Genomic DNA, 16660 nt, shown 5'->3' on the forward strand with positions numbered 1-16660 from the left:
CTCGGCGAGCCGGAAGGCGGTTGCGTCCGACAATTCAGTGGTAATACGCAGAGCCTTGTGGTTGTGGGAATGGAAGGCAGATTCTGCTTCCAAAAAAGTGCCTAACCAGTTTGCCATTCTCTGGCGACCGCTTGTTTGGTGAGCGACTGGATGAAATCATCAAACAATCCAAGGGAAAGGATACATCCTTTCCTCAGGCTAAACCGATCATACGCCAACAGAGGAGGGGACAGTCGAGGTTTCGGTCCTTGCGGGGCACAGGCAGGTCCAATTCTCCTCGTCCAAAAGGCCTCAGAAGGATCAGAGGAACTCCGACGCGTAGCGGTCTAAATCACGCCCTAAAAAGACCGCCGGAGGAGCCGCTACCAAGGCGGCTTCCTCATGACTTACGGCCTCCTCACACCGCATCCTCGGTCGGTGGCAGGCTCTCCCGCTTTTGCGACACCTGGCTGCCACAAGTAAAGGACCGTTGGGTGAGAGACATTTTGTCTCACGGTTACAGGATAGAGTTCAGCTCTCGTCCTCCGACTCGATTCTTCAGAACATCTCCGCCTCCCGAGCGAGCCAAGGCTCTGCTGCAGGCGGTGGGCATTCTGAAGGCAGAAGGAGTGGTGGTCCCGGTTCCTCTTCAGCAACAGGGTCACGGTTTCTACTCCAACCTGTTTGTGGTTCCAAAGAAGGACAAGTCCTTCTGTCCTGTTTTGGACCTAAAACTGCTCAACAAACACGTAAGGACCAGGCGGTTCCGGATGGAATCCCTCCGCTCCGTCATCGCCTCAATGTCCCAAGGAGATTTCCTAGCATCGATCGATATCAGGATGCTTATCTCCACGTACTAATTGCTCCTGAGCATCAGCGCTTCTTGCGCTTCGCCATAGGAGACGAACACCTTCGGTTCGCGGCACTGCCGTTCGGCCTGGCGACAGCCCCAAGGGTTTTCACCAAGGTCATGGCTACAGTAGTTGCGGTCCTCCATTCTCAGGGTCACTCAGTGATACCCTACTTAGACGATCTGCTGGTCAAGGCACCCTCTCAAGAGGCATGCCAACACAACCTCAACGTTACTCTGGAGATTCTACAGAGTTTCAGGTGGATCATCAATTTTCCAAAGTCAAATCTGACACCGGTCCAATCGCTGACATATCTTGGCATGGAGTTTCTTACTCTTCCAGCGATAGTGAAGCTTCTGCTGGACAAACAGCGTTCACTATAGACAGGGGTGCAATCTCTCCTTCAAGGTCGGTCACACCCCTTGAGGCGCCTCATGCACTTCCTGGGGAAGATGGTGGCAGCAATGGAAGCAGTCCCTTTCGCGCAGTTTCACCTGCGTCCTCTTCAATGGGACATCCTACACAAGTGGGACAGGATGCCGACGTCCCTAGACAGGAACGTCTCCCTCTCTCAAGCAACCAAAGCTTCCCTTCGGTGGTGGCTTCTTCCCACCTCATTATCGTAATGGAAATCTTGCCTAACCCCGTCCTGGGCGGTGGTCACGACGGACGCGAGTCTGTCAGGGTGGGGAGCGATCTTTCTCCACCACAGACGTGGACTCAGCAAGAGTCCTCACTTCAGATCAATGTTCTGGAGATCAGGGCAGTGTATCTTGCCCTAAAAGCGTTCCAGCAGTGGCTGGAAGGCAGGCAGATCCGAATTAAGTCGGACAACTCCACAGCGGTGACTTACATCAACCACCAAGGTGGGACACGCAGTCGGCAAGCCTTCCAGGAAGGCCGGCGGATTCTGCTGTGGGTGGAAGCCACAGCACCCACCATATCCGCAGTTCACATCCCGAGCGTAGAAAACTGGGAAGCAGACTTTCTCAGTCGCCAGGGCATGGATGCAGGGGAATGGTCCCTTCACCCGGACGTGTTTCAGGAGATCTGTTGCCGCTGAGGGATGCCGGACGTCGACCCAATGGCGTCTCAGCACAACAACAAGGTCCCGGCATTCATGGCGCGGTCTCACGATCACAGAGCTCTGGCGGCAGACGCCTTCGTTCAGGATTGGTCGCAGTTTCAACTCCCTTATGCGTTCCCTCCTCTGGCACTGTTGCCCAGAGTGTTACGCAAGATCAGGTCCGACTGCCGCCGCGCCATCCTCGTCGCTCCAAAATGGCCAACGAGGTCGTGGTACCCGGATCTGTGGCATCTCACGGTAGGCCAACCGGGGGAACTATCAGACCGACCAGACTTGCTGTCTCAAGGGTCGTTTTTTCCTTCTGAATTCTGCGACCCTCAACCTGACTGTGTGGCCATTGAGTCCTGGATCCTAGCATCTGCAGGGTTATCTCAAGGGGTCATTACCACTATGAGACAGGCCAGAAAACACACATCTACCAGGATCTACCACAGAACGTGGAAGATATTCTTATCTTGGTCCTCTGCTCAGGGAGTTTCTCCCTGGCCAATTGCCTTGCCTACTTTCTTTCCTTCCTGCAATTCGGTTGGAAAAAAGTTTGTCGCTCGGTTCCCTTAAGGGACAAATCTCAGCGCTCTCTGTATTTTTTTTTTTTTTTCAGAAGCGCCTAGCAAGACTACCTCAGGTACGCACGTTCCTGCAGGGGGTTTGCCGCTTAGTCCTTCCTTACAGACGACTGTTAGAACCCTGTGATTTGAACAGGGTGCTGATGGTTCTACAGAAACCACCATTCGAGCCTATGAGGGATTTTTCTCTCTCACGCCTTTCGCAGAAAGTGGTTTTTCCTAGCGGCAGTCACTTCACTTCGGAGAGTGTCTGTCGGGGCAGCATTGTCGTGCAAAGTCCCCTTCCCGGTGTCTCACCAGGTCAAGGGGTTCTGCGTCCGGTTCCGGAATTTCTCCCTAAGGTGGAATTCCCCCCTTTCATTTCAATCAAGGTATCCGTACCCTCTGTTTGTCTTCATCCAGTTCACCAATGTGAAAAGGATTTGCACTTGATTAGATCTGGTGAGAGCACTCAGACTCTTCATCGATCGTACGGCGTCCCTGCGCCGCTCGGAAGCACTCTTGTCCTTGTCGCTAGCCAGCGTAAAGGGTTGCAGGCTTCCAAATCAAGACTGGCTCGGTGGTTCAAGGAACCAATTCTCTAGCTTATCGTTCTGCTGGGCTTACGGTTCCCTCAGGGCTGAAGGTCCATTCTACCAGAGCGGTGGATGCGTCCTGGGCTTGAGGCACCAGGCTACGGCTCAGCTTGTGTGTCAGGCGGCTACCTGGTCCAGCCTCCACACTTTCACGAAACACTGTCAGGTGCATACCTATGCTTCGGCGGATGCCAGCATAGGCAGACGAGTTCTTCAGGCGGCGGTTGCCCACCTGTAGAAAAGGGCCGTCTTACGGCTCTATTACGAGGTATTATTTTACCCACCCAGGGATTGCTTTTGGACATCCCAATTGTCTGGGTCTCCCAATAGAGCGACAAAGAAGAAGGGAATTTTGTTTACTTACCGTAAATTCCTTTTCTTTTTCGCTCCTAACTGGGAGACCCAGACAATTGGGGTGTATAGCTACTGCCTCCGGAGGCCGCACAAAGTACTACACTTAAAAGTGTAAGGCCCCTCCCCTTCTGGCTATACACCCCCCCGTGGGAGCACGGGTCCCTCAGTTTTTGCTTTGTGCGAAGGAGGTCAGACACGCACGCATAGCTCCGCTATTTAGTCAGCAGCAGCTGCTGACTATGTCGGATGGAAGAAAAGAGGGCCCATACAGGGCCCCCAGCATGCTCCCTTCTCACCCCACTTTCTGTCGGTGGTGCCTGTTAAGGTTGAGGTACCCATTGCGGGTACGGAGGCTGGAGCCCACATGCTGATTCCTTCCCCATCCCCATTAGGGCTCTGGGCGAAGTGGGATTTTACCGGTCTCCAGGCACTGAGACCGTGCTCCATCCGCAGCCCCTGGAGAAGCCGCTGGATATGGAGCTGAGTATCGTCAGGGACATGGCCCTGCTCCGTCAAGGTACTCTGTGTCCCCGTGCATACGCGCGCACACCGCAGCATTGCTGGGTGTGTTAGTGCGCCGGGGACAACAGCGCTGCTGCGCTTGTGCCATTTCCTCACTTCAGCTTAGCTGAGTGGGTAGACTCAGGGAGAACGGTCGCGCCGGCCGCTGGGACTGCGACGCGGCTGGGACTTGTGGTGCGCCGGGGACTTCCGCGCTGACCTGCATATATCACGGCCGCGCTTATTACTACAGTCCCCGGCTTTTGCGGCCTAGTTCGTTCGTTCCCGCCTCCGCACCTGCCAGTCAGGAGGAGGGCGGGACGCTGTACAGAGCATCAGCGCTGAGGGCTGGAGTCTTTTTTACATACTCCAGCCCTCACACCAGGCACAGTAGGACGCAGTTTCCCGCACTTTGTTTGTGGCACGCCCACGGTCCGCCCCTCTTCACAGAACGCCGGCAGCCATTCCTGCCTGCACGCTGAGCTGCAGAGGGGAGACGGGGAGACCCAGACACGGGATTCTACGGCCTCATACCCGCTGTTCAGCGGGCGGTAAGCAGCCCTCAAGGGCTCACCCCCACTTGTGCCGTTTGTATACTGAGTATTTTGTGTTTGCAGATACTTTGTACTGTACGGTCGCTGGTGATTCTCGGCTATATACCCTCCTAGATTACAAGGAGGCAACAGCATGTCGTCCGCAAAACGCAAGGGTGCCAAGGCACAGACATTATATGCTGCCTGTACCGCATGTGGGGCTGCTCTACCGGCAGGTTCCACTGACCCCCATTGTGTGCAGTGCTCGGCCCCTGTGCAACTTGCACAGCCGGGGCCTCTGCTGGACGTGACCCAGAGTGTACCACCTGTGAATGCTGTCCAGGTGACAGGAACGGAGTTTGCAGCTTTTGCTGACAGATTGTCTATGACCATGTCAAAGATTCTTGAAACATTGCAGTCTAGACCAGTAACTCAGACCATGGACACTGTGGCATCATTGCTCCCTGGTCCCCCTCAGCTGGAACACTTCCAAGCTCCGGGGGTGTCACATGCACCCCAGGGTGACGATTCTGACTCAGACAACAGTCCCAGACAACCTAAGCGGGCTCGTTATGAGGGGCCCTCAACTTCGTCTCACTGGTCAGGATCCCAGCGGGACGAATCTATGGGTGATGAGGCGGATGTAACTGGTCAAGATTCTGATCCTGGGACCGCTCTCAATCTGGATACACCGGATGGTGACGCCATAGTGAATGATCTTATAGCGTCCATCAATAGGATGTTAGATATTTCCCCGCCAGCTCCTCCTGCGGAGGAGGCAGCTTCACAGCAGGAGAAATTCCATTTCAGATATCCCAAGCGTAAATTAAGCACTTTTCTGGACCACTCTGACTTTAGAGATGCAATCCAGAAACACCACGCTTATCCTGAGAAGCGGTTTTCTAAACGGCTTAAAGATACACGCTATCCTTTTCCCCCTGACGTGGTCAAGGGTTGGACCCAGTGTCCCAAGGTGGACCCTCCAATCTCCAGGCTTGCAGCTAGATCTTTAGTTGCAGTAGAAGATGGAGCGGCACTTAAAGATGCCACTGACAGGCAGATGGAGCTCTGGCTGAAATCCATCTATGAAGCTATTGGAGCGTCGTTGGCGCCAGCTTTTGCAGCCGTATGGGCACTCCAAGCCATTTCAGCTGGGCTTATACAAGTCGACTCGGTCACACGTACATCTGCCCCGCAGGTGGCACCATTGACCTCTCAAATGTCTGCATTCGCGTCTTACGCGATTAATGCTGTCCTGGACTCTACGAGCCGTACGGCGGTGGCGTCAGCCAACTCCGTGGTTTTGCGCAGAGCTCTGTGGTTGAGAGAATGGAAGGCAGATTCTGCTTCCAAGAAGTGCTTAACCAGTTTGCCTTTTTCTCGTGACCGATTGTTTGGGGAGCGTTTGGATGAAATCATTAAACACTCCAAGGGTAAGGACTCATCCTTACCTCAACACAGACAAAACAAGCCCCAACAAAGGAGGGGTCAGTCTGGTTTTCGGTCCTTTCGAGGCTCAGGCAGGTCCCAATTCTCCTCGTCCAAAAGGACTCAAAAGGATCAGAGAGGCTCAGATTCTTGGCGGACTCAGTCACGCCCAAAAAAGACAGCAGGAAGAACCGTTACCAAGACGGCTTCCTCATGACTTTCAGCCTCCTCTCTCCGCATCCTCGGTCGGTGGCAGGCTCTCCCGCTTTGGCGACATTTGGCTGTCACAGGTCAAAGACCGTTGGGTGAGGGACATTCTGTCTCACGGGTACAGGATAGAGTTCAGCTCTCGTCCTCCAACTCGTTTCTTCAGAACTTCCCCACCGCCCGACCGAGCCGATGCTCTGCTGCAGGCGGTGGCCGCTCTAAAGGCGGAAGGAGTGGTGACTTCCGTTCCTCTTCAGGAACAAGGTCACGGTTTTTACTCCAATCTGTTTGTGGTGCCAAAGAAGGACGGGTCCTTTCGGCCCGTCCTGGATCTAAAGTTGCTCAACAAACACGTAAAAACCAGGAGGTTCCGGATGGAATCTCTACGCTCCGTCATAGCCTCAATGTCTCAAGGAGATTTCTTAGCATCAATAGACATCAAAGATGCTTATCTTCACGTGCCGATTGCGCCAGAGCATCAGCGTTTTCTACGCTTCGTTATAGAAAGCGAACACCTGCAGTTCGTAGCGTTACCTTTCGGGCTGGCAACAGCCCCTCGGGTCTTCACCAAGGTCATGGCAGCAGTAGTAGCTGTCCTGCACTCGCAGGGTCACTCCGTGATCCCGTATTTGGACGATCTACTTATAAAGGCACCCTCTCAAGAGGCATGCCAACACAGTCTGGACGTGGCACTGAAGACTCTCCAGAGTTTCGGGTGGATTATCAACTTTTCAAAGTCAAATCTAACCCCGACCCAATCACTAACATATCTTGGCATGGAGTTTCATACTCTCTCAGCGATAGTGAAGCTTCCACTGGACAAACAGTGCTCTCTGCAGACAGGGGTGCAATCTCTCCTACAGAACCAGTCCCACTCCTTGAGGCGCCTCATGCACGCCCTCTACAATGGGACATTCTCCGCCAATGGGACGGGAAGTCGACGTCCCTCGACAGGGATGTCTCCCTCTCTCAGGCAGCCAAGGACTCTCTCCGATGGTGGCTTCTTCCCACCTCATTGTCAAAAGGAAAGTCGTTCCTACCCCTATCCTGGGCGGTGGTCACGACAGATGCGAGCCTATCAGGGTGGGGAGCAGTGTTTCTTCACCACAGGGCTCAGGGTACGTGGACTCAGAGAGAGTCCACCCTTCAGATCAATGTTCTGGAAATCAGAGCAGTCTATCTTGCTCTGCGAGCCTTCCAACAGTGGCTGGAGGGCAAGCAGATCCGGATTCAGTCGGACAATTCCACAGCGGTGGCGTACATCAACCACCAAGGGGGAACACGCAGTCGGCAAGCCTTTCAAGAAGTCCGGCGGATTCTGACGTGGGTGGAAAACACAGCATCCACCATATCCGCAGTTCACATCCCAGGCGTGGAAAACTGGGAAGCAGACTTTCTCAGTCGCCAGGGCATGGACGCAGGGGAATGGTCCCTTCACCCGGACGTGTTTCAGGAGATCTGTCGCCGCTGGGGGATGCCGGACGTCGACCTGATGGCGTCACGGCACAACAACAAGGTCCCGGTTTTCATGGCACGGTCTCACGATCACCGAGCTCTGGCGGCAGACGCCTTAGTTCAGGATTGGTCGCAGTTCCGACTACCTTATGTGTTCCCACCTCTGGCATTATTGCCCAGAGTGCTCCGCAAAATCAGGTCCGACTGCCGTTGCGCCATTCTCGTCGCTCCAGACTGGCCAAGGAGGTCGTGGTACCCGGATCTGTGGCATCTCACGGTAGGACAACCGTGGGCGCTACCAGGCCATCCAGACTTGCTGTCTCAAGGGCCGTTTTTCCATCTGAATTCTGCGGCCCTGAACCTGACTGTGTGGCCATTGAGTCCTGGATCCTAGGGACCTTAGGTTTATCTCATGATGTTGTTGCCACCATGAGACAGGCTAGGAAACCATCCTCCGCCAAGATCTACCACAGAACGTGGAAGATATTCTTATCTTGGTGCTCTGCTCAGGGAGTTTCTCCCTGGCCATTTGCATTGCCTATTTTTCTTTCCTTCCTGCAGTCTGGGTTGGAAAAAGGTTTGTCGCTTAGCTCCCTTAAAGGACAAGTCTCTGCGCTATCCGTATTCTTTCAGAAGCGCCTGGCGCGACTTCCTAAGGTACGCACGTTCCTGCAAGGGGTTTGTCATATCATTCCCCCTTACAAGCGGCCATTGGAACCCTGGGATCTGAACAAGGTTCTAATTGCTCTCCAGAAGCCACCTTTCGAGCCTATGAAGGAGATTTCCTTTTCTCGGCTTTCACAGAAAGTGGCTTTTCTGGTGGCGGTCACGTCTCTTCGGAGAGTGTCAGAGCTGGCGGCGTTATCTTGCAAATCTCCCTTCCTGGTGTTTCACCAAGACAAGGTAGTACTGCGTCCAATTCCAGAGTTTCTTCCCAAGGTGGTATCTTCCTTTCATCTCAATCAGGATATCACTTTACCATCTTTGTGTCCGCATCCAGTTCACCAATTTGAAAAGGGTTTGCATCTGTTGGACCTGGTGAGAGCACTCAGGATCTACATTTCCCGCACGGCGCCTCTGCGCCGTTCGGATGCACTCTTTATCCTGGTCGCTGGTCAGCATAAAGGGTCGCAAGCTTCCAAATCCACCCTTGCGCGGTGGATCAAGGAACCAATTCTTCACGCCTACCGTTCTGCTGGGCTTCCGACTCCTTCTGGACTGAAGGCCCATTCTACCAGAGCCGTGGGTGCGTCCTGGGCATTACGGCATCAGGCTACGGCTCAGCAGGTGTGCCAGGCGGCTACCTGGTCGAGTCTGCACACTTTTACCAAGCATTATCAGGTGCATACCTACGCTTCGGCGGATGCCAGCCTAGGTAGACAAGTCCTGCAGGCGGCGGTGGCCCACCTGTAAGAAAGGGCTGCCTGACAGCCCGATCACGAGGTATTCTTTTACCCACCCAGGGACTGCTTTTGGACGTCCCAATTGTCTGGGTCTCCCAATTAGAAGCGAAAAAGAAGAAGGGAATTTTGTTTACTTACCGTAAATTCCTTTTCTTCTAGCTCCAATTGGGAGACCCAGCACCCGCCCTGTTTTTTTCTTAGGGTATTTGTTTTTCGGGTGCACATGTTGTTCATGTTGATAAGTTACGTTCTCCGATATTGTTTATCGGATTGAATTTGTTTTTGAAACAGTTATTGGCTTTCCTCCTTCTTGCTTTTGCACTAAAACTGAGGGACCCGTGCTCCCACGGGGGGGTGTATAGCAAGAAGGGGAGGGGCCTTACACTTTTAAGTGTAGTACTTTGTGCGGCCTCCGGAGGCAGTAGCTATACACCCCAATTGTCTGGGTCTCCCAATTGGAGCTAGAAGAAAAGGAATTTACGGTAAGTAAACAAAATTCCCTTCTTCTTCTAGCTCTAATTGGGAGACCCAGCACCCGCCCCTGTTTTTTTGTATACACATGTTGTTCATGTTGAATGGTTTCAGTTCTCCGATATTCCTTCGGATTGAATTTGCTTAAACCAGTTTATTGGCTTTCCTCCTTCTTGCTTTTGCACTAAAACTGAGGAGCCCGTGATCCCACGGGGGGTGTATAGGCAGAAGGGGAGGGGCCTTACACTTTTAAGTGTAATACTTTGTGTGGCCTCCGGAGGCAGTAGCTATACACCCAATTGTCTGGGTCTCCCAATTGGAGCTAGAAGAAAAGGAATTTACGGTAAGTAAACAAAATTCCCTTCTTCTTCTAGCTCTAATTGGGAGACCCAGCACCCGCCCCTGTTTTTTTGTATACACATGTTGTTCATGTTGAATGGTTTCAGTTCTCCGATATTCCTTCGGATTGAATTTGCTTAAACCAGTTTATTGGCTTTCCTCCTTCTTGCTTTTGCACTAAAACTGAGGAGCCCGTGATCCCACGGGGGGTGTATAGGCAGAAGGGGAGGGGCCTTACACTTTTAAGTGTAATACTTTGTGTGGCCTCCGGAGGCAGTAGCTATACACCCAATTGTCTGGGTCTCCCAATTAGAGCTAGGGCTGCGGATGGAGCACGGTCTCAGTGCCTGGAGACCGGTAAAATCCCACTTCGCCCAGAGCCCTAATGGGGATGGGGAAGGAATCAGCATGTGGGCTCCAGCCTCCGTACCCGCAATGGGTACCTCAACCTTAACAAGCACCACCGACAGAAAGTGGGGTGAGAAGGGAGCATGCTGGGGGCCCTGTATGGGCCCTCTTTTCTTCCATCCGACATAGCAGCTGCTGCTGACTAAATAGCGGAGCTATGCGTGCGTGTCTGACCTCCTTCGCACAAAGCAAAAACTGAGGGACCCGTGCTCCCACGGGGGGGTGTATAGCCAGAAGGGGAGGGGCCTTACACTTTTAAGTGTAGTACTTTGTGCGGCCTCCGGAGGCAGTAGCTATACACCCCAATTGTCTGGGTCTCCCAATTAGGAGCGAAAAAGAAAAGGAATTTACGGTAAGTAAACAAAATTCCCTTCTTTGTTAACAGCAGTTATTAACCCGGGCGAAGCCGGGTAGTACAGCTAGTATATATATATATATATATATATATTGTGAGGTAGCGACCACCAATGTGGTAAATGGTCGCTATATGTTGCAGTGGAGAAGGTTGCTGCGATATTAAACTGAAGAGGTTGCTATGGGACTTGTAGTTCCACAAAGGCTTGTTTCTGCATTTAAGGGTCAGGTTCCCTTTAATAATGCCTGTGTGCTGTGCAGGTCTGGATAATCACAGACCTCCACCTGTGGGTGTGTCCAGTCTGATTTAGGAGACTCAGTGTGTGTTCTGCAGGGTGTGAGAGCAGAGCAGGGGGCTCTGTATTTCAGTCTGGGTTTAGACTGGAAGTAGTGTGCAAGCCAGGCTGGTTAGTGCTGTGGCTACTGGACCAAAGCTCTCCTGGAGTGGAGAGACAGACAGGAGTCTGCAGAGTGTCTCTGGGTTCTTGGAAGGAACCACAGCAAGTGTTGTTCGCTGGCAGGAGCCAGTGTGTACAGGCGCCACACTTCCAATAGAGACTGTATTGGACTGGAAGCCCACGGTATGTGATTGTGCTATGTTTTTGCCTTAAGCCAGAAGAGGCCTGCTATGTTTAATGTTTGCCGTTTATGACAAGTTTTTAATAAATGTGGGGTGCAACCTTGCAATATATATATATATATATATATATATATATATATATATATAAATATATATATATATATATATATATATATATACACTCAATGTGTTATTTTACTTTCTGATCAGATTCTCCAGCTCAGGACAAAGAAAAATCTCCTATAAATGTGAGTGAAGAATCAAAATCAGAAAATGGAGAACAGGAGAAAATTATTCAAGGTAAGTGTGAGAACTAGAGATGGTCGAACTCGCAGAAAACTGAGACCGGTGGGTCCCTGCTGAATTTTTAAAAAAACCTGGATCAGGTCCGGAATCTGTTACCCATATAAGTCTATGTGAACCAGAATCCGGACAATAAAAATGTTGGTAGATGGGATAGGGGGGTAGGAGCGCGCACGTTGAACTCACTGAACCTCTGGCATGGCGGCAAGCTACTTCCATGTCACGCTTTCCCTTCCGAGCCCCAATTAACCCTCATTGAATATTCACTGCTTTCCCCTCCCACCAGTGCGTGTAATTGGTTGCAGTTAGACGCTCCCTCACCCTGAGTGGCAGCTTGTCAGCTGACTGCAACCAATCACAGGCGCCAGGACGGTCGGTGGGTGGGGTAAGCAGGGCAAATGTCTGCGGGTGAGTACCGTGGTATAAAAATAAATTAATAAATAAAAGAATCGGAGCAGGGCCCCCCATATTCTAATACCAGCACAGATAAAGCCAACGTCTGCAACCCCCAGCTGTGGGGCTTTATCAGGGCTGTGTAACAGAATAAGACCGGAAGTCACACACTTGTGCAAGTTTCGCATTGCATCACCCAGCAGCTGCACCCTCTCCTGACAGGAGCGTGCATCTGCATGTAGTTCTATGCAGCTACACGCTTGTGTCCAGAGAGTCTGTGGCGGTGTCGGGTGATGCGATCTGATACTCCTGCGAGTCATACGGTTCTTGTGAGCACACCATAAAGCTGGAGTCACACACTATTATATATATTTTTTCTGATATCAATTTTTATCCATGTTATGGGATAGGATTCTGCCTTACTTAAGGCCACTTTACACGCTGCGATATCGGTACCGATATCGCTAGCGTGGGTACCCGCCCCCATCGGTTGTGCGACACAGGCAAATCGCTGCCCGTGGCGCACAACATCGCCCAGACTCCTCACACGTACTTACCTGCCTAGCAAAGTCGCTGTGACCGGCAAACCGCCTCCTTTCTAAGGGGGCGGTTCGTGCGGCGTCACAGCGACGTCACACAGCAGCCGCCCAATCAAAGCGGAGGGGCGGAGATGATCGGGCGGAACATCCCGCCCACCTCCTTCCTTCCTCATTGCGACCGCGAGGCAGGTAAGGAGAGGTTCCTTGTTCCTGCGGTGTCACACGTAGCGATGTGTGCTGCCGCAGGAACGAGGAACAACATTGTTACTGCATCAGCAACGATAATCGAGATTAGGGGGGCATGTCACCGATGAGCAATTTTGAATGTTTTCAAAATTGCTCATAGGTGTCACACACAACGACATCGCTAAAGCGGCCGGATGTCCGTCCCAAATTCCGTGACCCCAACGACATCGCATTAGTGATGTCATAGCGTGTAAAGCGGCCTTTAGAGTGTTCTTTTCAATTTTATACAATATGCAAATACACTTATAATAGGAGGAATATTTGTCCCATTACCCTATATTTATACTTGGCATGTTCATGTTCCTCACAGGAATTTCTCTGTTTTTAATTTTTTTTTATAAGATTAACAATAATAAAATAAAAAATATAGATTTGGATGAATCTCCAGCCAAGATAAAGTAGACAGCTGGGGCTGTATTCTCAGTCTGGGGAGGTCCAGCCTAAAAATATCAGCCTCCAGCTGCCCGGACTTGCTGCATCCATTAGATGTGACAAGCCCGGCACTTTACCAGCTCTTCCCGATTGCCTTGATGCGGTGGCAATCAAGGTAATGACGGGTTAATAACAGCGCACAGCTGCTACTAAGCCCTAGATTAATGATGGAAATATCTATGATACCCACATCACTAATCTATAAGTGAAAGTAAGTAAACACAGACACCGAAAAAATCCTTTATTTGGAATAAAATACAAAAAAAACCTCTTTCACCACTTTATTAACTCCAACACACTCCTGCAGGTCTGACATAATCCACACGGGATCCCACGGCGATTCAGCTCTGCTACATCTGAATATCGCAGCGAGCGGCCATAGAGCATGACCACTAGCTGTCAGCTCCAGAAAATGAATGAGCTGTGCAATGAGCGGTGACATCACTCAGGTCATTTGCGGCCACAGCTGGAGGTTCCCACGGTCCTTCACCTGTGATCGCAGGTAACCTGACCTCAGGTGGAGGTCACTGAGTTCACAGACCTGAATCTCCTAGCAGAAAACCACAGTTTTTTTTCCCCAAGAGATGCAGATTTGGTGCTGAAATGTTTACACCATATTATTGCACCCAATCTACACCTCCTGGCAAAAAAACGCGGGTTTTTGACGCATTTTTTTTTGCCAAGAGGTGTACATTTGGTGCTGAAATTATCTGCACCAGATTTCAGCACCAAATTTTCACCTCCTGGCAGAAAAACATTTTTTGGGGGATTTTTGGGCCAAGGGATGCAATTTTGGTGATGAAATTTTCTTTGTCACTCCATTGGGAGACCCAGACAATTGGGGTGTATAGCTTCTGCCTCCGGAGGCCACACAAAGTATTACACTTTAAAAAGTGTAACCCCTCCCCTCTGCCTATACACCCTCCCGTGCATCACGGGCTCCTCAGTTTTATGCTTTGTGTGGAAGGAGGCACACATCCACTCATGCATTCTCATATTAGTTATATCGGTTGGAAGAAAAGAGGGCCCCCACGGGGCCCCCGGCATGTTCCCTTCTCACCCCACTACGTCGGCGGTGTTGTTAAGGTTGAGGTACCCATTGCGGGTACAAAGGCCGGAGCCTCATGCCGTCTCCTTCACCATCCCTTAGCGGCTCTGGGAGAAGTGGGATCCTGACCGGTCATCCATTTACTGGGACCGTGCTCCCTCCGCATCCCCTGTGGGAATCTTCCAGACCGGAGTCTATTCATCCTCAGGGACCGGGCCCTGCAACTCTAAGGTACTCTGTGTCCCCATGGGGACTGTGCAGGGAGCGCCTTCTTCCCGGACGCTGCAGCAGCTGCTGAATTGAGAAGGCCGGCGGACTTCCGCGCCGACCGCGCCTGCTTGTCGGGCGCGGTCTTAAATTTAGTCCCCGGCTTCATCGCGGCCTAGTAGCAAAAATCCCGCCCCCGGGCCTGCCTGTCAGGGGGTAAGGGCGGGACTTGCCGACCTGACGTCGGATGTGAGGGCTGGAGCATCCTGTATGTTTCCTCCCCCCTCACTGATCACTGTGGGGACCCCCAGATTCCCGCACTTTCCTGGCGCCGCCCACGGCTCCACTCCTCCCCTGAGAGCTCCGGCAGCCATTTTTTGGCATTCTGCCGGTGGAGGATTCTCAGGGAAGAGCTCTGCAGCTCTGGGAGACCTAAAGCAGGGAATCTGGAGGACACACACTCCGCTTTTTAGCGGTCGGTAAGCCACACCGGTCACCCAGTGCTGGTCCCCCTAGGGTGCCGGAATAGATACGTATTTATATATATATTTCTGTTCGGTCGGGCTGTATACCCTTTCCCATATACCCTCAGTGATCACTCTCCTAAGAGACAACAGCATGTCGTCCACAAGGAGCAAAGGTGCTAAGGCACAGGGTTTTTTTGCGGCCTGTACCTCTTGTGGGGCTATGTTACCTGCGGGTTCCACCTACCCTCACTGTGAGCAATGCTCGACCCCTGTTTCGCTTGCTCAGCCGGAGCCTCGGTCACTAGTGGGCCCCTCGGCTCATGTAGACCCCCCTGCTCCCCCTGTCCAGGCGGCAGGGACAGAGTTCGCCTCTTTTGCTGAGAAACTCTCTGAGTCACTTTCACAATCCATGGCTCAGTCTATGGACAAATGGTCTGCCAAGCTGCTAGAAGCTTTGCAGTCCAGACCGGTCCTTACACAGGCCCCGGCCCCTGTTGGATCGTCGCCTCCAGGCCCCTCTCGGTCCGCACCGCAGCGCGCTCCCAGGTTGGGCCCTAGGTCTCACGTGGAGGACTCCTGCCCGGACCACAGTCCTAGACAGGCTAAGCGGGCTCGCTGGGAATCTTCCCCGACTTCTTCACGCTGCTCGGGTTCCCAGCTTGAGGACTCGCTGGAGGACGAGGCGGACGTCGCAGCTCAGGGCTCTGACCCTGACGTCGCCCTCAACCTTGATACACCTGAAGGGGACGCCTTAGTAAATGATCTTATCTCGTCCATCAACCAGGTGTTAGATCTCTCTCCCCCGCCTCCTCCGGTAGAGGAGTCTGCTTCTCAGCAGGAAAAACACCAGTTTCGGTTCCCCAAACGTACACGTAGTGCGTTTTTCGATCACTCTAACTTCAGAGATGCTGTCCAGAAGCCCAGAGCGGTTCCGGACAAGCGCTTTACTAAGCGCCTTACTGACACACGTTACCCCTTCCCCTCTGAAGTAGTTAAGGGTTGGGCTCAATGTCCCAAGGTGGATCCTCCAGTCTCTAGACTGGCGGCTAGATCTGTGGTATCGGTTGCAGATGGCTCATCGCTAAAGGATGCCACTGACAGGCAGAGCTCCTGGTGAAGTCCATCTATGAAGCCACGGGCGCGTCTTTTGCCCCGGCCTTTGCAGCCGTGTGGGCACTCCAAGCTATCTCAGCTTGTCTGGCTGAGATTAATGCTGTCACACGTAATTCTGCTCCGCAGGTTGCGTCTTTGACTTCTCAAGCGTCAGCTTTTTCTTCCTATGCCATGAACGCAGTCCTAGACTCTGCTAGCCGTACAGCGGTGGCATCCGCTAACTCTGTGGCAGTCCGCAGGGCCATGTGGCTGCGCGAATGGAAGGCAGACTCGGCCTCCAAGAGGTTCTTAACCGGTTTGCCGTTTTCTGGCGACCGCTTGTTTGGCGAACGATTGGATGAGATTATTAAGGAATCCAGGGGAAAGGACTCCTCCTTACCCCAGTCCAAACCTAAGAGACCTCAGCAACGAAAAATACAATCAAGGTTTCGGTCCTTTCGTCCCTCCGCCAAGCCCCAATCCTCTTCGTCCAGCAGGCCGGAGAAAGGCCAGAGGAACGTGGCGGTCCAAGTCACGCCCCCAAAAGGCCGCAGGAGGCACTGCCTCCAAGGCGGCCTCCTCATGACTCTCGGCTCCCCGAGCCGCATCCTCGGTCGGTGGCAGGCTCTCCCGCTTTTGCGACGCCTGGTGGCCACATGTTCAAGACCGATGGGTGAGAGACATTCTGGATAGAGTTCAGCTCTCGTCCTCCGACTCGTTTCTTCAGAACCTCTCCGCCCCCCGCTCGGGCCGACGCACTTTTTCAGGCAGTGGACGCTCTGAAGACAGAAGGAGTTGTGATCCCCGTTCCCCCTCAGGAACGTGGTCGCGGCTTTTACTCC

The 16660-nt window shown here is 52.5% G+C and overlaps 1 protein-coding gene and 1 long non-coding RNA gene across 2 annotated transcripts in view; one reads left to right on the forward strand and one right to left on the reverse strand.

Moving 5' to 3' along the window:
- LOC142256103 (uncharacterized) overlaps positions 1–16660 on the reverse strand; it is a 92445-nt gene that overhangs the window by 14704 nt on the left and 61081 nt on the right. The window lies entirely within an intron of this gene.
- The window catches only part of LOC142256409 (microtubule-associated serine/threonine-protein kinase 3-like), a 33903-nt gene that overhangs the window by 9236 nt on the left and 8007 nt on the right, over positions 1–16660 (forward strand). Inside the window, exon 12 of the mRNA XM_075328075.1 lies at positions 11302–11391. Within this exon, the coding sequence (XP_075184190.1) occupies positions 11302–11391 (90 nt within the window). The remainder of the gene's footprint in view (positions 1–11301; positions 11392–16660) is intronic.

This window comes from Anomaloglossus baeobatrachus, chromosome 11 (assembly GCF_048569485.1).
Source record: "Anomaloglossus baeobatrachus isolate aAnoBae1 chromosome 11, aAnoBae1.hap1, whole genome shotgun sequence".
Lineage (NCBI taxonomy): Eukaryota > Metazoa > Chordata > Amphibia > Anura > Aromobatidae > Anomaloglossus > Anomaloglossus baeobatrachus.